Consider the following 24,971-nt stretch of genomic DNA (forward strand, 5'->3'; position numbering starts at 1 on the left):
ATCCACTGGTTGGTGACCACTGTGCTATACTATGGTGAAACAACATAAAATAGCACGTTTAAACCTCACTTACTATAAAATGGTAAATGGCCTTGTGGACCCAGAAGATCCCTTCATGTCCTATGTTGCTAAATGGTACTGTAGTAGTGAAGTCAGTGAAACTACTAATTTACAATAGCTGAAAATTTGGCTTGATGCTCATAAAGTGAGCAGGTCTATTCAACGATTTCACAAGCATAAACATTCCACAATTTTTATTGAACCAACAAATTTGTGGGTGTAGCCACATTGAAGATGTTGGTCACCTAGAACCCTCTTATTCACAGTCTTGCCCTATTTCTATCCATCTAGGATTCTTCTGCCATAATCCTTTTCCTAATCGTTTAGCTTGAGTATGCTTTTCCTCTTCTGGCCATTCCCTATTTGTTCTCTCTGTTCTACTTTGTCAGAAATAAACTAGCTTCATGTTCAAAGGGCTTCAGCCTTCATCTCTGATCATATTGATCAGTCTTTTTCTCATTCTTCCCTTGTGCTCCTCCATTAATATCCAGTGATTGGCTTTTAACTCATATTTACATTGGAAGCTCTTTTGGGCAAGGATCATCTTTTTTGTCTGTGTTTGCACAGCACTTAAAAAAATGAGTCACAGTCGATTATGCAGGTTCTAGATACAGCAGTAATGCAGTTAAATACTAATAACAATATTTTAGTATTTTATTCAGTTACCTATCACTGGCAATCTGAGCAGCTAGTGGACTTCATGGAGTATGTGGCACTTTCTTTACCCACAGGATGGTCGAATTCATAGTAATAGGTAGTTTGAAGATGTTTAGGAATAGAAGTAATGTTTACTTTTGGAGCTTCACTTATGGTGAAAAGCATTGGCCTCCCTGGATACATGCAGGCAAAGGGGAAAATAATATGCTTCTATTTGTTTAAACTCATTTAAAATCTCTGAGGCTGTTGGGTTCTCGAAATCTTTTCATGATTTTTATTAAACTAACACTTCCAATGTCTGCTCAGGGGTGGCAGTTGTGGTCAGCAAGTTGTGAACTTTACATAACCTGCCACTCTTAAAATATGTTTATTCCACTCAAAAAATGATCTTTGACTTCAGCTTGGCTGTCAGTTGCTTAAGACTTTAAATACTAAAAAAGAAAACTCAACCTTGCTAATTTCTCTGTCCAGTTCTGAACAGCTTCTGGCTGAGCCAGATCTATTTCAAAATGTTCACACAAGAGATGCTGAACAGCTTGGGCAGATGCTGCCAATTTAAGAAAATACCTTTATGGCCCTAAAGTTTCTAATCTTTCCACTGTTTTTCTAATAGATTTTAAAACCATTTAACTCATTTATTTTAAACTGATTATAAAAATCACGCAGTCCTGCCCCCAAATATTTACATCAAAGTCTTGTGCATATAAAGTATATTTCAACAGCCATTGGAGTCAATGAAATGATTTTCATTGAATTAAGTTATTTAGATTGCATTATGCCAGTTTTTTTTTAACAATTAGTACAAAGTTTTAAGAGTATGCAGGAACCTTGAATTGGTGAAAATGAACCACCTAATTACGTTAAAAATCTGTGCCTTTTTGGGCTTGTTGGTGATCATGCTGACTGTAGATCAGGATGGAGTAAAGTGTGGTCTGCCCATCAATGCCTCCTGATTCATGCTAAGCCTGGAAGTTCACTCGTGAAGTTGCTCCAGGGTGGTCCCCAACAGATGCTTTCAAGAGCTCGAGAATGAGCACAAAAGAATGAGCCCTCACTGATGAGCATAAGAGCAGTGGTTCTCATTCTGAATGCTGTGGCACTGGGATACCATAAAATCATTTTAAGGGTTCTGCAAAGTGCCACACAGTATTAGAGCTGTTTGGTGTGCAAATACCTACATATGAGTCAGAAGATAAAAACAGAGATTTCAAATAGGAATCCAGAGGGTCAAAACCATTCTGACCTATTGTGGTCTTTCTTCATCCTTTGCAAACAAAGAAGTCTCTATTTTTTCCTCATAGACAAAAAACAAGGGAAAATTAAGAACTGGCATTTTATGAAGAGTGCCTTGAGTCAAACAAGGTTGAGAACCACTGCCTGGGGCTAGGTACAGACATTCAAAAAGCCCAAGGCAGAATTGATCTAAGTGATGCTGTTTTTTGTAAGTGGAGTAGTTTACATCAGTAGCGAGCAGAACATACATATGCCCTTTGGTGCGGGTGCAAATCTTCGGCTGGATTCTGCCATTATCAAGCCAGGCTATGTGTGCTGAATTTCTGTTCTGCTACAGGTGTAGACAGGTTTTGTGTGCTGAACTTCTGTTCTGTTACGGGTATAGATCAGTTTCTGAGTGATCACCTATACTGGTAAACATGTAATGTCTATACCTGACCTTACAGTATGCCTGTGGGTGCAAGTGCATGAAGTGTGTGTTGGGGCAATGGAATGGGGGAAGGTGTACACTTAGCCCTGTCCTCATTGCAGCTCACTGCTTCTGTGATGCAAACAAGGCCCAAAAATCCAGAACTCAGGAAATTTGTCAATAGGAAATTTGCCAGAATAAGGCTTGATTAAAAGCTGCAAGATCTGGTCTTTACTTGTTATGTGTAACGATAAAAACAATGGACCAGGTTTTCAGCTGGTATGAATCAGGCATTGCTCCACTGAAGTCTCAAGTCAGCAGAGAGATTTTTATTTAAACTAAAATGACATAGACAAAGATAATAGATTCAAACTTTGACTTAGTTTAAAACTATTTCTACTTGAAAAATATCTTCTGTTGAATACCTTGTCCTTGTCTTTTTCCTTCTCTTCTTTAAATTAAAACCAACTCTCCCTTAAAAGGAGAAAAAATGTCCACAAAGATTCTTAAAATCCCAGCTCCATGAAAATCAATCCAGCAGTCACCAAAGGAGGATGGCCCAGACCAACTGGAGTTTTCAACTCCAGTTTCTCCAGCATTGGGGAGGGAAAGATGAGAGGCTGGGTTTGTTGAGAACACTAGAATCATGCATGTCTCATTGATCTTGCTGGCTTCAAGGAACAGAAGGTTGAGATGTGGTTTAATGCACAACTGTCAGCAAAGTAATTTTAAAAAATAGAGAAATTTTTTCAACAAAAATTGTTATATGGAAAGGGCTCACATTTGTTAAAATGAAAATTTGTTGGTATACAGTTTAAAGGGTATATTCTTTCCTGGTGAAAGGTCACTGGACATGAGTTCACACCAGAAATATATCTAGCCCATAAAATATAATCCAGTTAACATTATTTTTTTATAAATGTTTCTTTATAATCACTTGAATGATTCATAAATGTAACGTTTTCATAGCTGTTGACTCAGAAGTGTTTATAGTATGTGCACATAATATCATTCTTGAAAGGATTTTTCGTTTAGTTAAACAGATTTCAGTCTGTAAATTATTGAAAAACATGTTACCTGATATACAGACTAGAAAGAGAAGTGATTCTGTACTTAGATTTTACCGTATGCTATACATCTGAATGACAGAAAATGTTCTTTGTATACACAGACTTCTCCCACAGGCCTTTTTCTAAAAATTTCTCTTCTGATATTTACACTGCAAATAATCATATTTGTTTCTTGGTTTTAAAGAAGATATTTCCAATTATGATTTGTTTTTAAAATCTCAATAATATACAGTTAATCACTGGAGTAGGTCAAAGGGTAAGAGAAGGCCAATGTATAGAACTGGAATAATCAGAATTAATGCAGACTTGAAATATTAAACTTCCCTGCACCTAATGGATAAATGGAGAGCAAATTCTGCTCTTAGGGTAGGTAGAGACATTCAGGAAAGTTAGGGGGAGGTTAGATTGCATTAAAAATGGCCACCTGATCTAACTTAGTATGCCCATCTGCAGACCTTACACTTAAATCCCTAGTTAGGTCAATCTAAGTGGGAACTGTTCAGAAGTTCCAGGAAAGTTAGATCAGTCAAAAACTGACCTATCCAAACTAATTTAACTGTACCTTAGGGGTGCCCTAAGTTAGATTGGTTAAACTGATCTAACTGAACTTCTGTACATGTTCTGAGTGCAGCCCCAGGGCTGGGAAAGCACAGCTGCTTATCCCAAACCTGCGCGTGCACTTTTCCTATCCACTCCTGCCACCAGACTATTTTTAACCCCCTGGACCTTCCCTCCACCCCCAGACAGACAACCCCACTTCGTGGACCAGCCAACCCCCTGAGTCCACCAAACCCCTTGATGCCACAAGCCACTCTTGGCATCAGTTTTACTGGAATTTTCCAGTGCCAGGAGCCAACTGAAATAAATTGGGGTGGGCAGGATCAGGGAGGCTTGGTTTACTGGGGTGGGGCTCTTTGTTGGGTGTGGGGGGTGGATTGGGCTAACAAAAGTAACTAAGACTTCATACAGACATTACACTGAGAAGTTTGGGCTTTAGATGGGGTTAAAAATGGGCCCCAATGTAACTCAGTGGTTAGATAGGTACCAGGAGACTGATCTAAGGTAAGACAGGGTAGGGGGAGCAGTGGGTGGGTTCAGGGGGACCAGGGGGTCTGGGAGGGCTTGGCGAGGATTGTGGGGCTAGTGGGATCAGCAGGAGTGCTTATGGGGGTTGGCAGGATTGGAGAGCCTCTCTGGTCCCATCAACACCCCTCTTCCCCCCACAAAGTTGCCTGACATCCTGATCTGTCCACCTGTCTCCCCACCTCAACTTCTGCTCCGGTGAACACCAGTAAACCAGAACCAGGATTGGTTTGTAGGACAGTGGACAGTTTGGTGGCCTTTTGTTGGGGGAAGCTGAGGAGGATCCAGGGGGCTGACAGGATCAAAGAGGCTCTTCAATCCTGTCAAACGCCACTACCTTCCCCCTGCTAATCCCCTAGTCTCCTTAACCCTGCACCACAGACCATGTCAACTTCCCAATTCTACTCGCCATTCCCCCTACCCCGAATTTAGATCGGGCTCCTGGCACCTATTTAATCACTAAGTTAAATCAGAGGGTCATTTTTAACCCGATCTAACCCCCCAAACTACTGTAATGTCTGGATGAAGCCCTGGTTGCCGTGGTATGAATCTAGAGTAATTTACCTGCAGTTATGTCATATTTTTACCACTGTAACAAAGAACAGAATTCAACTTTGGGTCTCTCTCATGGATATGCAAACCTGTTTGGCCTAAATATAAACCAGTCTGAAACATAGCCTAGTCATGGAAACTTTTTAATGTTCAGATAAAGGAAAGTTAGTAATGTAGCCCTTTCTATCTATATTTAATGAATAAACCTGGGGGAATATACATTCATAATTCTTGTGTTCTGGTACAAAATGTGTTCTGACATTTTTATAATAGAAAACACTCACTTCAGAATATACCAGTGCTAAGATCCATAGAGTAGTTAAGATCCATAGCACCTGACACCCTAATGTTTATCGAATAAGGCAGAAGGAATTTATTTGGAAGGTGTTTGGATATTATGGTGATGAATGCCAATGTGAGAGGCTGGATAGACAGATAGAAAGCCAACAGAAAGCAGGGCCCTGGGGGAAAAGGTTGCTTGACGTGTTGTGTAAGGGATTACAATGTAGAGTCTCAAGAATATTAGATAGTGAGAATGTCATAAGGAAGAAATGTCATGGGAATCAAGGTCCCCTGTTAAGAGATCACAGGAAAAAAAGAGAACTTCCAAAAGTTCGTGTAAGCTTCAGAAGGGGTTGGAACTTTTCACTAGTTAGCTAAATGAAACACTAAATGTATCACTAGTTATAGCAAAACTTCTGAGTATTAGTTTGTGCTTCTAGAGTTATAATGCTATGTTATTGTTTCTAAGATGAGAACACACACTGCCCAACTGGACTACACTGTGGAGGAGTGCTCTAATTGGCGGGGATGAAAAGAGAAGGAGCTGACAAGAGCGAAAAAAGAGGTCAAACGTCTCCCCATGCTTATCAACCCATTGGGTTAGCTTTCTGAAGGCATCCAACATCAGTGTTGGTCCATTGAGACAACTGGAATTATGCCATTTTATTCCTGCTTAGAATTGTCTGATTTTTTCATTGATCAAAACATAACATGTCATGACTCTTTAGTAATGATGCTGTCTGCTAGATCAAGCTACCTGCTTTCTTCACTGCTGACAGTCCACTGTTAATGGATTCAGGGATGATTGCAACTATGCATTAGGTGATTTCAGCTAACAGTTAATATCAGTTTTGCCAGATGCTCCCACTACCTGAGCACTTCATCTTCCTGATGGTTTTGATAACTTCATGCTTTGTTCATGGTTCACCCTATCATACTGTAAGTGAAGCAGAAGCTTATTTGGGCTTTTTATTTTATTTTTTTAAATTGTGCTAGTTGATGTTGCCTTTATGGCTGCCATATGTTTGTTATGTATGCTGGTTCTAAAAGCTTAGCTGCTGGATGAAAGCTGGTGGAGAAGTTTTACCATTTGTCTCCCATCTAACGCTTTTTTCTTCTGCTTGAAGGTAAGTCCAATGTCATAAATAATCATAGCCTCCTTTTTGTGCTTGCCACATCTGTAAGGTAATATTTCTCAACAGTGTGCCTAACTGCAGGAAGGAAGCAACTAACATCTGCAGGATTTGAACTTATCTCTGACAGCTGTGTACTATTGAGGCCTCCCTTTTATTTGTGAAAGATAAAACACACGGTGAATTGCCAATAGAGCAATCAGGGTTTTTTAACATATTATCTATATACATGTATATTTACATACATATAGCATGTTATAAAATCACTGTGTATGTGTATAGAAGAGAGAGAAAAAATGTTCATCTTCATGTGCTACTAGCTAAACAAAATGTATTTATTTATTTCTTCTTAGTTGGGGAGTTTGAAACATTTTGTTTTCCTCAGAAATTAAAGCATGCAAATGCTTGTTGTCATTCCAGGAAACATCGTAAAAGCAAAAGTAAATAGGATGTAACACATCACGCATTTTCAAGACTAGCAATATGAAACATTTGCATGTGGTTCACACAATATCTAGGCAGGTAACTGAGATTTCATAGGTATTAGACCTATTTTTACTGAAAATGATGGAATCTTAAATACAGGTCATCCATTCTGTACCATGAATATGGCTGAGCTTTATCTTGGGCAATACATAATATATTGGGTCTGTTGAAACTTGTTTCCTCTTGGTTTGCCTGCTAGTGGGCAAGATGTCAAAATAAATCAATATACCAAGGGTCAGCTCTTACTTCATGTATTAGGCACCTAAGTATGATCCTGTTACCTCATCATCCATTCTCTGGAAACCTGTTGTACAAAAAGTGGATGGATTCTCCTCTTCCTTGTTTCTTTTTGGTGACTTACTTTTAAAGCTAAGATTTGTTTTACAGAAGATTTTGTTTTGCAAGACATAGATGCATTAATGGATTTTCAGGGGTTTGAATGTGGTGGAATAAGATCAAATTTAGGCATCTAGCAGGTGAAGTGGGATTTGTCCCTAAAACTTTGTCTTCATTGAAAAAAAATAAATGTGTTTTTGTATTGAGGCAACTAACTTGAGGTGCAAGAGACAAAGCACTTTAGGCTTTATCTCCAAGTAGCTATTCAAAATACACCCCAGGTGGTTGTATAATGTTGACCCTGATTAGTTATGAAGTGGTAAAAACTCCCATGCTCATCTCCACTGGGATATAACATTGAGATGGTTCTCTCAAGTTAGCCATCTTGACATAAAGACGTGATTTTGCAGTGAGATAAAGCTGGAAGGTAATTCAGTGTTAAAGCCCCTTTGATTTTTAGAACTTTATTTAAGCATAAATACCTGTAGCCAGACTAATCTTACAAAGGTGGTACAGAGCAAGACAGTCAGGGTTTGTTTTGCTATTTGTTACTAAAGGTGAAGGTGTGTGGAAGGACATTTTATTTGGTAATAAAATGAATTGTGCTGAATGAGTGACACCTTCAGGAAATAGAACAGAACTATCAAAATTCGGGAGGGAAAGTCCTGACTTCAGACTACATGCGTACACGTCTGTGTAACAAGGAGGAAGAACCCCCTAAAACACATCTGTATGGGACAACTACACTTTGGATGCAAGTGTGGAGTAAGCAGATTCCTCCTAGAGGTTTTGTATGAGAAGTAGGGGAAAAATGGCTAGAACATGAGCAGTTGTGTTGGTGTAAAAGGTAGCAACATTTGGGTAAGCAGTAAATGGTCAACCCCAACAGAAGGAAACAACGTGATGGTTTGTGACAGAGAGGTACTACTTTTGCTGTGGTGCAGCTAACAAACTACCTTTTTCTGTGGGCCACATACCAAAGTCAGCCCTGAATGCTTATGCCTGTTTATTTTTATGAAGTTATAGCCTGTATGTTTTGTCCATTGCTACACTCTCAGCCCAACCCATCTTCATTAAATTAAAAGGTTGTGTTTTCCTTGCTGCCCTTTGTATACACTTTGACTGTTCAAGTTTTCTCTATATCTCCCAAGCCCTCTATGCAATAATTTCCATTGACTATAGGGATATCTGCTGGTGATAGCAGAGCTGATTGACTTCAAAGTCTCTCAGTACTGTTGCCGAACTTGGCCAATAGTCTGATCATGACTGTAACAGATGTTTCTGGGTTGTTTGTTTTTTTTTAAGACCAATGGGAACCTTATGGAGAAGTTTTTTCACTTCAGTCTAGAAGCGAAAGCCAGCAGAGCTGTGATTTTGAAACTTTTTACCCAGCCCATGGGAACAAACGTTGATCAGCAGTAAGGAGATTTGAGCCAGTATTCTGAGGAGCAAAGTTTCCCTTTCCAGTAGATGAAAGCATGACTTTGCCATCCTGCCAGCTACTTCATGGCAGATAATCAACAAATTCCTGTTTAGTCTCAACTACTTCAACTTAATGGGTCATTTTTTACAGCTCATTAGAAAATTTCACAGTAAGTTTATTTCGTGAAGAAAATTTGGATCAAGATTCTGAGCAGTTCACACTTGCTGAAAACAGTAAGGACTGCTTTTATTAACCCACTAAATATTACTAGGTTTTTGCTCAAGTTATTATGAGCATTTTTTTAACAGTCTAAAAACTGTGATAAGATGTTTTAGGGCCTGTAGTCACCTTTGCTACCAGTCTTTGGTGGAGTGAAGCTTATTTTGGAAGGAGTAGTGCTGGGTCAAGATCAAGGGCCCAAACTGATCTGTTAAAGAAATAAAATGTTTCTTTATGAACTTTCTACTTCAGCTGAAATTTCTCTTGGGGTCAGCAGACACACATTTATATTGTTACATGGTATAAATCATCTTTTACATCTCTAGAAAAGTGTAAACAGAAGATACAACCCCCCTACACTGTGTAATTTACCAGAATCTATAAATAAAAATATATTGGCATAAATTTTACCTTCCTTGGTTTCGTATAATGAGATAGCTGGTTATCTGTCTGCTTTGAATCACAGTGGGTATAATTTACATTTGCATATAAAAGTGGTGTATATTTCACCAGTGTTAATATACTGTATGACCAGAACCTTAGTATTTCATAAGATTTAGAAATATCTATTTGCTTGTGATAATATACTTAAAGATACCCCTCATCTGTAATATGCTCAATTTGAAGTCAGCAGGCTGTCAAAGCCAAGCAAACAGGACCCAAGGCCTGAAGGGCTCTTCAGAGGTAGGGAATTGGTTGGGGATCACAAGATGAAAGGTAAACAGTATCTTTGGGAGGTCAGGAAAAGGACGTTAGGGAGGCCAATGTGTTTACTAAAGGTCAGGCAAAAGATCCAAGAGACCATTGGACAAGAAAGGTTGGAAGGAAGGAAGGAAGACTTCAGATCTTAAGATAAGTTTTGAATAATAATTTAGACCAGTTTATGTTGAGTGTCTACAATCTCTTGAGATTTGCTTCATCATTGGCTAGGATAGCAACAGCTTTCTGAGACATTTTTCATATGCTGCATGTATTTTGGAAGGAAGAAATGAATTATTTCCTTCCCCCACCCCTTTTCCTCCACCTGAAAACAGAAACTGCTGCTTTCATTAAGTTTTACCAGCTGTCCATATGGTCTAGTCACTAGGTCAATGTATAAATACTTGTATTGTGTATGTAATTACTGTTAGTCTGCACTCGCTGTTCTAGCAGTTTTGTTTAAGTTTCTCAATCCTATTGTGTTTAATCTTGATTATTTTAAACTAAACACTTAAATGATGAAGTGCAGTACACGTTAACAGAGAAATAATTATTAGTGACTGGAATAGCTTGCTTTTTAACTAACACAGATTTGTATGTTTCTGCTAAGTAAGAAGCTAAAAACCCTCTTCCGCAGAAGGGGTACTAATCCATGGACACAACGGAGTAGCCCTGGGAAAATCACTTAACCCTTTGATTATAAATGGAAACTGGCTATTTAATATTTTACCTACTTTGTGGGGACATTGATGATAAATTATACATAAAGAGTTTTGAAATCTTCAGTTTGAAAGGTACTAGAAGCGTAAAGTAAGAATTTAGAATAAAATCTGGTCTTTTCTTTTCCAATTAATTAACACTTTCAAAAGCATTAGCTCCCAATTGAGTCTTCAAGGGTTGGATTATTCTTTGAAAAACAGAGTACATTTAAAAGGCCCTGCTTCCAAGAATCTGTTTTTCGCACATGCTACCAAAGCAGAAGGATTTTCTTTAGGAAGCATGATGAATCTTTTTCTATGCCTGTATCTATGGTTTGGTTATCCATTCATTTCTTTAGTTTTAAAGAATAAATCCACATTTGATTTTTGTAAAAAGAAACACAATAGGATGATTTTGTGATCACAACTGGTATTTAATTCAAAGACTGAAGATTTGCATCTTACTATTGCCCAAGTTATTAATCATATTTTTATATTGAATCAGCTAGAGGCTTTAATTATTGTCTATTCTATTATCTTAACTCACCATAAGTTAAAAGTCTGAGCTGAGTTTACCTGAATTTCTTACCAATAGCAGGATGCAACTCTTTCAGGTAGCTTTTAATATATTAATATTCTGCTTCCCTTTTAAAAAGGATTAAAATTGCTTCCCACCACTAGATTTATTCAGCTGTTTACAGCAGGAGAAAAATGTGAATCTTGCTTATAATAGCATGTATTAAATATTTAGCATACCAACCTATCCAAAACCTTTCAGGAGTAAGACTATAGCCCAATTGAAGCTGGAAGCAGCAGTGACTTTAGCTGTTGTGCTAGTAGAGTGAGGTGGGGGAGCAACCAAGGATAAGAGAGGACATTTTCTAGACCCCAGACATCTAGATGTTTCGAGTCTAAACACTTGCAATAACTTCCTTGTGGAAGATCTTAGGGCAAAAGGAACAAACAGATCTCTTGGCAACGATGTTGAAGCAGGTGTTCCCTGTCCTACCATTTCCTGTCGTCTGAGAGACATTGCCAATTATCTATTCATACAAGCAGTTTGTCTAACTGAGGACTGAGGGTGGAGAATAGGAAAGACCTTCACAACACTAAAATCTCTAACATCAGATATAATGTGGAGGGAAAGGAAACATTTACTATAGTCCTCTGCTGTGAGGGATTAACTAGGAGAAACAAAGAATGCTGGCAGGACGAATTTGCCAGTGATTGAAAGGAGGAAATGGAAAGGATTGGTTACTAAGAGAAAATGGTGAGGATCAAAGTACATAGAATTTGACTTGGGGAACGGGATTTTGGTGGGTGGAGGAACAGTGTTATACATAGTAGGGCAATGTGTTACATGGTATGTGTTTCTTACATAACTCTCTGAGACTTTATCACCTGCCTGTTGATCATTGTATCTACCATTAGACTATACATGATATGAAGGTGGGAACTGTCTCTTGCTGTATAGATATGGTTGGCACATTATGACTACTGTTGCAACACTGATGATATTACAATGTTATGTTAGGATCATAGTCATAGTATAATTTATCCCATTTTCATGCAAAAATGGCACATAACCTTTGAAAAAACTGAACAACCTTTTTCTTTTCCATAAAGGGTGGTTTGTATATTGAAAGTCAGAAAGCAAAGGGTTCGCTTATCAGCACATAGGTGGTCAGATTGGCATATAGAAGCTGAAGTCCTCAAGAATCTGAATAGCACCTCTTATTCACCTTTATTGACCAAAAATTGAATGCTTCAGAAATAACAAATACAGTGTAAAACTATCTGGTCAGAAGTGTAAAGCTTTCATCTCCTTAATTTGGATATGCCTGTACTCCTCCAAATTATCCCATACATTATTCCCACCGCCTATTCTTATGATTTCAACAGCTGCCGTCACCCTAGAACCAGACTCTTTTTCCAGACTTCCCCATCAACAGTGGAATGAGCCACTGGGAGAGTAAAAATAAGGCATAAGATCTTGGCCTACAGATCAAGTGGAAAAGATGTTCCTCCTAGTTTTCCTGCATGTTTTTCCTGTTAAATCTTGAAAGGAGAAAAACACCCTAAACATAATCCAATGCTCAGATAACCAGATGTTTCTATACATTCCTTACAAAATTACTTAAATTTCACACAAGTGCTTACTCTGTTGTTCAGCTACTTTATGACATAGCAAAATTTAAATTAGTATATTACACTATTTTGAGGTGTACAAAAGCTCTTAAGTGTAAATGTATTTAAATGTAGTAAGTATAAAAGTCATATTGGTTATTTAATGCTTTTAGGTATCTATATAAGCAGGTTTTTAATTATTATTATTATTATTATTATTATTATTAATTATTTTAAGAACCATCCTTCTCTGCTTCACCAGAACCCCCATTTTCTTCATCAGTGTTGATAATGCTATCATTTATGTCACTCGCTCTTGTAACTTTGTGTCATACTTGAATTGTATATTTTACTGGACTGTACAAGCCTTGCCAGTTCTTCTACCAGTTCTTGTCTCTAAGATATGTAATTTCCCTTTTTCTACACTTCTAAAATGTTATCTAGACTATTACTTCTTTTGATTTTTGGCAAACTCTTTCTCACACTTTTTGTTGACAATCGCTTTGCCCTTCTTCCTTCTGCCTTTCTTTGTAAGGCTCCTGAGAGAACTGTGGCTAAGACTGAATTTATGGTCCGGTATGTAACCATGTTATTCCTTTCTTTGAGTTCCTCCATTCTAGTTTCTCTCTATTTCATCCAACACAAATGTTTGTTACCTTAATTTTAAGGGTTTTGGTCAACTTAGCCCCACACTGTGGTTTCTTATTGTGGTGCCTCCTCTCTGTGGCTCTACCAGCAATGCTATCTTTTCCTATGACTTGTTTTTCCATGTTTCCCACAAGCCCAAGCTTCCACTGTTCTGTCCTGTGTGCACAAAACACTTGCCTCAAACTAGCCCATACATTTCATGTATTTCTTCATGTTGCTATTTGTTTAACCCCGAAGGACATAAGCATACATTCAATTCCTGCTTCCCCATTGTGGTATCAGGGTATTTGCAGTCCTCTCATCTCTGCTTTCACCTGTGGCTTGTATATGTTGTTTCAGAAAATGTTGCTAGTAGTTGTGGGTGAGGGTTTGAAGTGGTGATTTTGGTGATTTCTTTGGTTAATGGCTGTCTGCAAATGTGGGGGCAGTAGAGTAACTAGGGTGACATGAGCAGGGCACTAGCCTGGGTGCTAATTTAGACTGGGTGCTAGAATGGCTGCACAGCTGATTTGTAGAGACCCCACAAGGTGGCAGTAGTCAGGGTGTGGGGAGCATCAGGCTTGTCACCCTCCCCACCCCACTCTCTGGCTTTATGGCCTAGGATGCTGAAATAGCCAATTACACCTTCGTGCAAGGGAGTGGGCTCTGGCCTAGGAGCCTCTTTGCAGTTCTGTTTTTCTAAGTACATAATATTTGCTGTATTGTCAGACCTACGGTCCCTCTTGTTCAGTGTCCTGTCTTTGAGGGTGGCAAATAGCAGAGATAGGATACTGGGAAAGCAGGACCTTAGATCTGTTTCTAGTACACTGCAAGAATTGTGTAGAGTCCCTTTTCATGCCCTCCCAGCCACCCTTAGTAGGTTACATCTCTAACAGTTGCATTTAATAGCCCCCAATAGACCTATCCTGCAATAAATCTGACTAATCCCTGTTTTGAACCCAACTGTACTATTGGCCTTCACAGCCTTCCTGTGGTAACTGTTACTTAGAATTTAAAATTAAGACTTAGAACCACTTCAGTGTTAATTTGTGAAGGTGATCTTAGTAGTATTTCTCCTTCAGTTTGCCCCTTCTTTCCAATTGTTTTATACCTACTTTATGCATTTTATATTTGATTCTGTTTTGAAAAAGGCTTATCATAATGGAGCTCTGTCTGCCCCCAGTATAATAATAATAATAATAGCAACAACAGTTGACTTTGTAACAACAGTTGAAACAATTTGAGCTTTGAAACAGTTTGAACTTTGAAACAACAGACTCGGAGCCAACAGCTGACTTTGAACGTGGGTTCCACAATGAGACTGGGAGTACCAAGAATTTTCTCTTGTATTCAGGCCTAAAAGATGTAATCAATACATAAGGGTATAGTTTTAAACAGTAATGTATTTAGTAAATTCTGTTTTAAGAGTGGATATACCTCATGATTGTAATGAGTTTTCTCTCTCTCTCTTTTATATTAGAAAAGGGGATTTTTCTATCTCCAAGCTTTGGGGGTAGATCCTGTTGCCCATATGGTTCAATTCAAGCTTTGAAGATGCTCATTTTTTTACAGCTGTACCTGTTAGTAGCTGTACATAAGAATCCTAAAATCTTAATACATACAGAGCTTTCAGGACGCTGCAGGACAGTGGTAGACCACACAAGGAGTTTTCCTCCCTTGTAGTCCACACAAGACCTGGAGTGGGTGCTGTGTATATGTTCTCCAGCCAGATTCAAATAGAATGCAAACATAATATTTCTTTGTGCTCTCTATCCTACTACCTATCTGCTAGCACTTTTGAGATGGTAGAAAACAAAAGAGATTGCATTGAGGGTACTGCCACGTTTGCTATTTTTCCACACCAGCTTGTAGCACTTGCTTTGCCTGAGAGGCATCCACTGAAAAGCCTCTGAGCTAGGGACAGACATTCAAAATCCTGACCCTGAATTCATTCAATCTTTGCAGGTTAGTCTAACCTGCCTAGATTGAGCTGGTTTGCATCTGTACAGACATTCCCTCTGGACTGAGGAAATGCTGGCACACGTCTGCCCTGGCTCAGGCTACAAGCTGGGAGGGCGGAGGGGAGGGGGTGCTAGAGCAGCCCTTCCCTTTGACAGTGCTGAGCTGAAAGGGGGCAGGACCAGGCCCCAGCAGGATGCTTGGATTTGGGAGGGGTGTAAACCCCACCCTGCCTGCACCCTCTGAGGCTTTTCCCCACTTGCTGCTCAAGGGACAGGAGTGTTGCTAGGTGCCAGCCCTGGGCTAGCATTCTGAGGCAAAGTGGGTGTGGGGGGTGCGGTGTATGCATCTGTTGATAATACTGAGCTTTTTAATCTCCCTCTCCCTTCTTCTTCATACTGTCTGCAAACCTGACAGGTGAGGAAGCGAGTAGGGGGCTGATAACACAGCGTTTATCAGCCTATCAACAAAACAAAAGCCTCTCTCATTAGTCCAAGCTCTTCTTAAACAGCTTTTTCCAAGGAAGGAATGGAGGGAAATAACCAGCTGACCTGTTGATTGGCTCCAAAAAAGCTCTGTTCTGTCTGCCTGGTCCAGTGAAATTGGAGACACACACACAGACACCTCTCAGCATTAGCTAGCATACCACATGCCTAGGATTAGTGGGGCTGGGTTTCATGCTGTGGGAGATGGGAGTGGGGGGCAGGGGCGGGATCCCTGCTTGACCAGCAAGCAGCAAAGGGAGGTGGGACAGAGGGAAGCAAGGCAGACACTGCTATGCCTGCAGCCTCTGGTTAGGGAGCAGAGGGGCAGGGCCAGCCCTGTTCTCTGGAGCAGACAGCCCAGCCCAGGACTGCAAAGTATCTGGGATGCTGGGAGACTCTGGTTTAACTTAAACCAGGAAGGGGTCTGGGACAGACATTGCATAAACCGGTTTGACCCAAATCAGTTAAGTCTGATACTACGTTCGACCAGGTTTATCTTAGGCCAGATTCAGCCATTTTGAAACTGGTTTATGTGCAGTGAACTTATGTTCTGTTACAGGTTTAAACCAATGTATGATCATTTAAACCAGTTTATGTGTAATGTCTGTCTCTCATCCTGGAGTTTCCAAGTCTAACCAAATTCACAGTGGGTCTTCTGTGTCATTACAGAAGACTCAAACCTCCCTTAGTCAGGCGTCATCCGTCAAGAGTGAAGAGAGTTGACTTTTAGCCCAACTTCATGATTAAATGAAGAAAAAGGTAGTGCTTTAATATTTTAATTAAAGCTTTAATTATTTTTTGCTAAATAAATGTGTGGGTGAGATATAGTTAATGTTTCTGTCTATGATGCTAGAGTATTAGAATAAGATCCAGGTCCCCCCCTTCCCCCCCCCTGCCCCCCCATAACCTTGTCAGTTCTAGAGAGAACAAAAGCAAAATGTGGCAAAACTTATGATGGTCCATATGGGCAGCTGATATGATTTTACATTAAAAACATGTTTGTTGGAGTGCCATTTCTATTCAGGCACTATTTTTTCTGACATCAATCTCATTTTAAGGGGTTTTCCCTGTTTTGAAGGCTTGGCGGACTTTACTTTTTTTTTTCTTTTAATTCTCTGAGTAACATAAACTCTATATGTCCCTGCTTACAAACTTATATAGTTTGCTCTGACTGATTTTATAGTTTGCTGCATCTCTCTCAGTCTTCTATTTCCAAAGTCAAAGAGTTTGATATCAGTAGATTAGAATGGTTTAAAGACTAATTAACAGAAATTTTCATTTGGACATGGACTTTTTGGAGCTTTAAACTGTTTTAGAAGGGGAAGTGTTAAAACCGAAACAATGATTTCAACAAAATAAAACATTGAAAAAAATGGTATTGACTAGAACTCATAACAATGTTTGTTATTTTCCTATATCCTGCCCCTTTGTTTTTGAATGGATTTTTCACAGCAGAGGCAGATGTTACCCACACTGTGATTTAGCATCTGTTGTTAGCCATGCTTCTCCACGATTTTAACCTGATTTTACGGGATGAACAGGGACTGGAACACCATTGCTTATGACTGTCAGAAATGAAAAATAGCCAGGAATCAGACAAACAGCTTCATCATTGAGGTTGTTTCTGACTAAAAACTCTTCTAACAGATGTTTGCTTTGGACTCTACTCAGATTCAGTTTTTTTTAACCCCCAAAAGAGTGGGGTTTTTTGTTTTTTTGTTTTTTTGTTTTAAATGTGGGCTGGCTATTTATGTAGTCCGGAAGAAGTCTGTGTTTCCACTGTTGTGGTCTTGGTACTGTTTTGACAGTTGGACTATAAGGAGATTTCTTCCCCCCCCCTTCTGTCTTTCTGTCTCTGTCTCTCCCTCATTTCTTTCACTGAAAGCACAGAATTGAAAGGCTTTCAGGAGAAGAAAAAGCCAATTTACCAGTTCTTTAATCCCAGACAGGCAGTTTTGTGACAGTTACCTTCATGATAAGTTCACGCCCCAGAGGAGTGTTTAGTCTTACAGTCACTGGCTGACTAAGCAGAGCGTGCGTGTTTGTGTGTGTGTATGAAGGAGAAGCAGAGAGATGAAGGAAAGTTTTACCTCTTCATGAAAGTTTTAATACTATTATTTTTAAGAAGCTTTTTAAAAGATGACTGCTACTTTTGTTTAAAGTATTTGTTCTGGAATTACTGAAGCTGGAATCTACCAGACTGAGGTCAGAAACATTTTTTTTGGCAGAAAGAAGATACTTTTATAAAAGCCATGCCTGTACTTGGGGTTGCCTCAAAGCTAAGACAGCCGGCTGTAGGGTCAAAGCCTGTTCATACAGCCCTTCCAATGCCAAATCTTGGCACGACTGGGTCACAGCAATATTCATCAAATTCTTTGGAGCTTACTGGGGCAGAGAGTTCCATGCTTTCTTGTCAGCTTACATTAAAGTCAACCTGTAATTTTGAAGAGAAGAAAACGCTGCAAGGAAAGAGCAAGGAGATCGAGGATAGCAAGGTTAGTTTTGTACTTTACTAGCAGATCTGAACTTGTAAAATGCTGATTTACTTATGCAAAACCTGATATAAGCCTTTAAGCACCAGCCTGATGGATATGGACTACATGTGTAAAACCATGAAGCAGTTTTGGTAGATGACTGTTTTTTTTCTTTATCTGTTATACATTCACATAGCAAGTATTTCAAGTTTGTTTTGCCTGTTCTTGCAGTTTGGATATATGCTCTGGGTTTTGAAAGCACATTTTGATAACTGATGGAGTGAAAACTTTTTGATAAGGGTGAGTCATATTACACTGTGATAAAAATCACACTGCAGCTCAGATAAACAGAACTATGACATGACAGGACTTACAAAAATATTGAAACTTGGCTGCTTCTAGTTTTATTGCAGTGCTCTCACACCCACACCTATTCCCAAAGGGAAGGGATTTTTAAAATAAAATCAACTCTTTGACTCTTCTTTTCACTTTTCAAATAATCTGGTTAGACTTGCTCCAGAAAAGTTGAACCAGAAAAAATGAACCTGAATGGAGAGTACCTATCTTTTTCACCTCTGTGAAACAGCCTGCTCCTGTTTGCCTTTCTGATAGCTTGAATGTGTTCTGATTCATTTTGATTTCAATTAAAACAAATCATATTCATCTGGCATAGGCTGCTATGGTTTTAAAACCTTGTGAGATTTTGTTTGTTTTTTAAAGATTGATGCTTACCTGGTAATTGACACATTGCTGTTTTAAGCATCAGTAATCTTTTTGTAATAGTTTAAATGTATTCTGTCTTGGCGACAGTCATGCCACTGAATCCCTTTTTGCCTGTAGTGTGTAGTTCTGTGGATCCTTCAGCTTCAGTCTGTGAGGAATTTGTATAATGTAATTTGTCCCCTAGAAGAGCTTATGTCTCTGAACCAGCCAGTCTCTAAGGTGCTACCTTGCCCTGCCTTCCATATATGAAATAAAGGGAGAAGTATTTTGCAAACTTACTTTCCTGTCCCTTTTTTAGCACTTTTGATTTGTGTTCATTGATTATCTCACTGCAATTCAATTAATATTCATAATGACTTTGTTTTAATGCTAAGGAAATTTGTAGTCAGTGGTGGCATCACACAAACACAAAATGCATGTACCTTACTGTCATTAGTTTGTGAGTGTGGGACTGCTCTCCCTTGGAAAAGAAGATTGGTTTTGTGGTTAAAGGATAGGATTGAGAGTTTGAAGATTTGGGTTCCATTCCTGGCTTTGCCACAGACTTCCTATGGGGTTTTGAGCTGATGCCTTCACTTCTTTGTGCCTCACTTTCTGTCTGTCTTGGGGTTCTCTGCCCCTCCTACACTTGAAGTGCAAAAAACCCCTATTATTCCCACCCTCTAATGAATAGAGTAGTCTAAAGTTGTTATCTTTTCCCCTTAAGTGATTGTATTTTGAAGTTTAATATTAGTGAGGCTTTTCAGAACACAACTAGAGTTCAGTTAATACCCCATAAATATAATAGATTCGTGCCTAGTTACCGGTTTTGATAAATTGAGGAAGTGTTGAGAGTACTTTTTTAATATTGTGCTTTTGCAGTTACCATGGGGAAAAGTGTTTCAGTTCTGCCAGTTACTATTTTCAGAAAGTAGCTTTCAAGTTCAAGTACCCATATCCATAGGGATTTATATCACTCAATATTAGAGACATCCATAGGGGGTTATCTCTGGTCTGCCTGCCAGGAGGTTCTTGTACCTCCCCTTGAAGCATGTGGTGCAGAGCATTACTGAAGGCAGGATGTGAGCATGGCCCTAATCCAGTCTGGCAGTCCCTTTTATTCTTTCGTTTGGCAATTCTTATGTTTCTAGAGCCAGGTTTTCAAGGGAACTCATTAGCCAACAGCTCGCGCTGATCTATAATGGACATTTTTAGGTTCCCAGTCCTTTGAAAATCCAGCTCTCAAAAGTGTACAGTCTGCATGTTCACACTGGGCACAGCCTACATGTTCACATCTATACATGCAAATACTCCATGGTGGGTTTACGTTAGAGCAATTTACTCTTGAGTAAACCCACCCCCAGCAGGCATCTACACATGCAGGGACATGGGTGCAGGTTTACTGCTCATGACAGCAGTCTGCTCTTGCCCCCGCCGGCCCTGCACCATCCCCTTGCAGCAGCCAGGGGGAGCTCTAGGCTGGGTGCTAGTTCATGGGCTGTCTCCTGGTGGGGTTTGTGACATTGCTTCCTGCCCCTGGGAGCTGCCTGCTGCCAGGGTGGAGTCTGCCACCAGAGCCTGGGCAGGGACAATGTCCCCTTGCCCTGGCAGCAGGGAGTTCCCAGACCCCACTCCCCAGTTGCAAAGTGGGGGCTGGAAGCTCCCTGCTGCCAGGGCAGAAGAACATTGTCTCTGCTGGGGCTCTGGTGGTGGAGCCTGCCCCAGCAGCAAGCAGCGCCTAGGGTCAGGGAGCAATCTCCCACCCCATGTTGCCTGGCTGACTGGGAGCACGTTTGCTCCTGGTTGGCTGTCTACATGTGCCATACTGTGCAGTAAGTACTTGGGAGTAAATTTGCTATTTATATTTACAGGTAGCAAATTTAAATACAATTAGAGCAAATTACTGAAAGGTAAGTGTCCACATGTGTAGACAGTGATGCTTACTGTGCAGTAATGAGCTCTAATCACGAGTAAAGTGTCTCATGTAGACACGCTCACTTAATGTAAAGTTAGGGGCAAAATACATACTAAGAACAAAATTGGCTGGATTTTTCAGAGGTTTTGATCACTTACAGGTTTAATTTTCAGATATGCTATGCACCCATATCTCCCACTGTCTTCTGTAGTCTATGTCCATGAAGTGTCCAGAGCTCCCACCAAAGTGAAGGGATGCTATATAAAAATTGTGAAAGTTAGTGAGGTATGCAAGTGCTAAGCATTTCTGAAAACCAGGCCAATTTTATTCAGGTACCTAAATAAGGATCTTTTGACCCTGTCTTTAGTTGGAAAATATAAGCCATATTTGTTTCATTTAATGTGTTCTGATGTATTTCCCTTTCACAATTTTGGTCTGCCCAGAAAAGTCATTTTGCCAAAATATGTGGAGATATCAGTGGGATGGTGATGGTTAAAAAAACCTGTTTCAGGATCCTTCAGGACCCCTGCTTTGGTAACCTCAGTAACATGGTTAGGTTACTTCAAAGGTGCAGCTAAGTACATATTTTCAGTGAATTATTAGGGTTAATGTCCTTTCATGTTTGCTGTGGGCAGCTGTAAATTCCGCATTTTATGATGTGGCGCCATCCCAAAGCTTGACCATTTTTGAGTGCTGTTTTCAATAGAATTTTGGTTGATTTTCTTGGTTAGCAAACATATTAATCAAACATATGATATTCCTGCATGGCTCTGTGGTGTACAGTGCTGTACTTTAGGATTGTTTCCATTATAACAGTGATCAGATAAAAAAGGTCTTTTATTCAAAATGTAATGAATACCTAGTCACGGTTTCCAAACAAGAGTCAAATCTGCTTATACAGTATAGAGTTTGTGTGCTTATGGTATATAATTGGATATAGGGCTGCTCTGATTTTTGAGGGGGAAACGATGAATATATATCAATAAAAAGACAAAGAAACATATGAATTAATCATATGGTTAACATTTACCCTTAGCTGCTGTGTTTCAAACTTTAGCTGTGCATTGTAGTACATTCAAAATGCAACACTGGTCACTTACTGTCTTAGATTGCACATATATATTCTCCATTTTATATTCTGTTGTTATAAATGCTAATAATTCCAAAATATATTTGGATTTACACATAGCAATACAGTAGGTCACTGCCACCCAGCTGTTTCCACTGTGGCCTTCATGTACACCACACCTGATTTTTAGAGACTTCTGACACTACTGTTGGCACTTTCACGTTATTGCATTGCCAGGACTAGCTAGGTACACAGCTGCAGAAATCAGTTCAATGCTCCCTAGATGATCCTCCTTCCTTGCTGGGTTCTGCGTGCTTGCACATGTTGAATTGTTTTGTGGACATGATAGAGTTTGAAGTTCCTAAATAAAGTATGCTGCTTTTTTTTTCTTTTTAAAAGGAAAGTAACTCTTCGGCTGTAGACCACTGGGTTGAAAATGTATTTGAGGTTATATTGTTTTTGTTTTTCACCAGTTGGGACTTAGGCAAACTGTTTGTGGTAAGTAGTCTCTTTATTAGCTTATTTGTTATTTGAAATGATTGAACCATGCGGTTTTTGCTGATTATATATTTTGAACATAGATTTTTAGATGAGAATGCTCCAAGAGTGCTCATAATTTTGCTCTGTATTTGTCACCTAAGTTGCACCTAATTATACTGTGGTTAGATGACTCAAGTCTACAAAGAACTTTCCAGCTGCTTGTACACACGCTTCTTGCAGGAATACTCATGAAAAAAATGGTGTGAAAGCAGTCACAGCTCATTCCCTTTCCTTAGCTATGTGTTACCTAGAGTTTCACAGAGAAAGAATTCAGTTATGGGTATGAAATCATGAGGTAAAATCCTGGCAGCACTAAAATGAATGGGAGTTTAGTCACCGACTTCAGAGGGCTCACAGTTTTTAATTCAAACTAATATCTGCAAATACCATTTTTGTAATCCTTATTCAACCTTAGGCATAATCTTTATCCAACCTTGGGTTAGACAAAACCTCGGCTGGATGATCTAGTTGGGGATGGTCCTGCTTTGAGTAGGGGGTTGGACTAGATGACCTCCTGAGGTCCCTTCCAACCCTGATTTTCTATGATTCTATAATTCATTTCATGTTTCTATGTTACTGTTTTCATCTTGCTTGCCAAAGACCATGACATCAAGGCCATCTAAAAAGTATGCAGGCATGTTTTGTAATACTGTCTCCTACCATAGAAGACTCCACCAAACAGTGATAGGAATGAAAAAAGTATGTTGAATAAAAGCAGGAGAAGGAATGTAGGTAAATTAAGCAATGGTTGGTCATGGAAGGAATTTAGGCAGAATTTATTATACAAAAGTTACAGCTAACAGAGGTACTGAAGTTGTACTTCCCAGCACCAGAGTTCATTCATTCCAAAACAGAGCAGACTGTATGGCTGACATCGTCATCCTTCCTCGCATGCTTTGCGGTGTGGTTGAAGGTAAGCTCACATGAGCTTTTCATAATACTGAGGGGATACTTTGGATCAGCATAACTGCTAAGCATTCGCTTTTCTTCACTAGCATGCTACTTACTGCTGATTTGATAGGCTCCTGATTTTCTGCTCCCACAGCCTTTTTCTGCTCCACATCAAACTTTTGTCTTTCATGAGCACTGCATCTTCATTTAATGCTGACATAAATTGGCATCATCTCAAGCTGAATCTGACCCATTCATTTTCATACTTTACCCCTCAATTTTACCCTCCTGTCTGAATTAATTTATTCTTGTAGTATAATATTATCTATTTTGTTGCTTCGTATTTCCTCTTTGTCCATGCTGTCTGCTTGCTTTTTCTGCTGCTTCTTTTCTGTTGGCCAACATTCTTTCAGACTTCTGCATATGTCCGACCCTTTTCTGTATCCACTAATTTAGACTCTCCCATAATTGTTTAGTCTTTCAAACCAGTATGTCATTACTCCTTCTGTTCAGCAAGAATTAATTGCTTGTACACAAGCTCTAGACATTCTGAAGCTCGTCCAGTTTCTGAAAACCTAAATCGCTTCTGTGTGGAGCAGTTTTCTGACTTGCTTTAAATTAAAATTAAAAACGTGCAACTTTAACCTGCACCTTCTCTGCCATTGCTTGTCCTAGCCATATGAAAGGAGAAGTTTTCTGACTTGACTTGCATTAAGATTCTTGTAAAATAGTGTTTACTGGCTCTCTAAGAGAGGTTATAGGCTAAGAGTGTCCTAGCCCTATTACGTTCAGTGTTGAATAGAGAAATTCTTGGAGGCATAGGCTGTGGAACAGGGTGGACACCTGGGCCATGGCCCAGCCAACTTTTAGCACATTAATTTAGCTTGCTATGCAGTTAAAAAAAAAAAAAAAAAAAGCTATACAGTTTTAACTGGAATGACAATTGAGCATTTGTGGGTTATATAAATTAACATGCTAAAAATTGGTCAGGTCATAGCCTGGGTGGCCCACCTCATTCCGCAGCCTATGCTTGGAGGTGTAGTTTCGGTGTGAATTGTGAGAACCGTAGAAACTACAGAGGATGTTGGGAATAAATGCAAAAGTGTATAATGAGGAGATTTCCCCCTGAACCACAAAGCTCTTCACCTTAAGAACTGGGGAATCATTCCTAGAACATAAGCATAGGAGAAACTATGGAAAAATTCTGTAAAGAGACAGAAAGAGAGGAGATGTAGTCTGGCCCAGTAGTCTGGTCAAGCAGAAGAGAATGGGGTATGTGGCACCCACACCAGTTCATTAGAATGTGGTTAAATACTGATCTAAATTAAAAAAAAAATCACAGACTAAAATTCAGTACTTTGATTTGGGAATGCTGAACCATTTTGTTTTGATCCAAATTTCCATATTCAGGGATGGTAGGGAGAGATCTGCTGTTTGGAGTTTCGCATGGCCCAGAAAATTAAAACACAAAGGAAACTAAGGCACAGCCAACCCTGATGGCTGTTGACAGAAAACTAAGTTTGTATCCTGCTGCTAGTTTGAACAGCCTAGAAAGCTAGTAATATAGATAACTAAAATCGTAATACTTCACCTATTCTTGATTTGAGGGTTTCCCATGTAGTTTAGCCTCTACTATTCCAATATGGCATTGGAGCCAGCATAGAAACAGCTCTTAGGAGTTTGCCCATGATGCAGTAATTTCTGGCTGTCACCAGATATCAGACCTGGAATAAAGTTCTGTTCCACTATCCAGACAAATTTCAGCTCTAAGATTCTTCTGTCTGACCATGGGCTGATCTCCTCCTATTCATATCCAGTGAGTTGTCTGCATATTGGAAAAGA

At 39.4% G+C, this 24,971-nt stretch overlaps 1 protein-coding gene across 4 annotated transcripts in view; it reads left to right on the plus strand.

Annotated features, from left to right (window-relative positions):
- NAV3 (neuron navigator 3) overlaps nucleotides 1–24,971 on the plus strand; it is an 878,534-nt gene that overhangs the window by 483,827 nt on the left and 369,736 nt on the right. For 3 of the 4 annotated variants that reach the window (XM_059726111.1, XM_059726112.1, XM_059726113.1), the window contains exon 1: nucleotides 17,428–18,033. The exons of the other annotated variant lie outside the window; for it this stretch is intronic. In XM_059726111.1, coding sequence (XP_059582094.1) covers nucleotides 17,791–18,033 — 243 coding nt within the window. In that variant the 5' untranslated portion in view covers nucleotides 17,428–17,790. Of the gene's footprint in view, nucleotides 1–17,427; nucleotides 18,034–24,971 lie in introns of those variants that run through there. 4 annotated transcript variants of the gene reach the window in all.

The sequence above is a fragment of the Alligator mississippiensis genome, chromosome 4 (genome assembly GCF_030867095.1).
Source record: "Alligator mississippiensis isolate rAllMis1 chromosome 4, rAllMis1, whole genome shotgun sequence".
Classification (NCBI taxonomy): domain Eukaryota; kingdom Metazoa; phylum Chordata; order Crocodylia; family Alligatoridae; genus Alligator; species Alligator mississippiensis.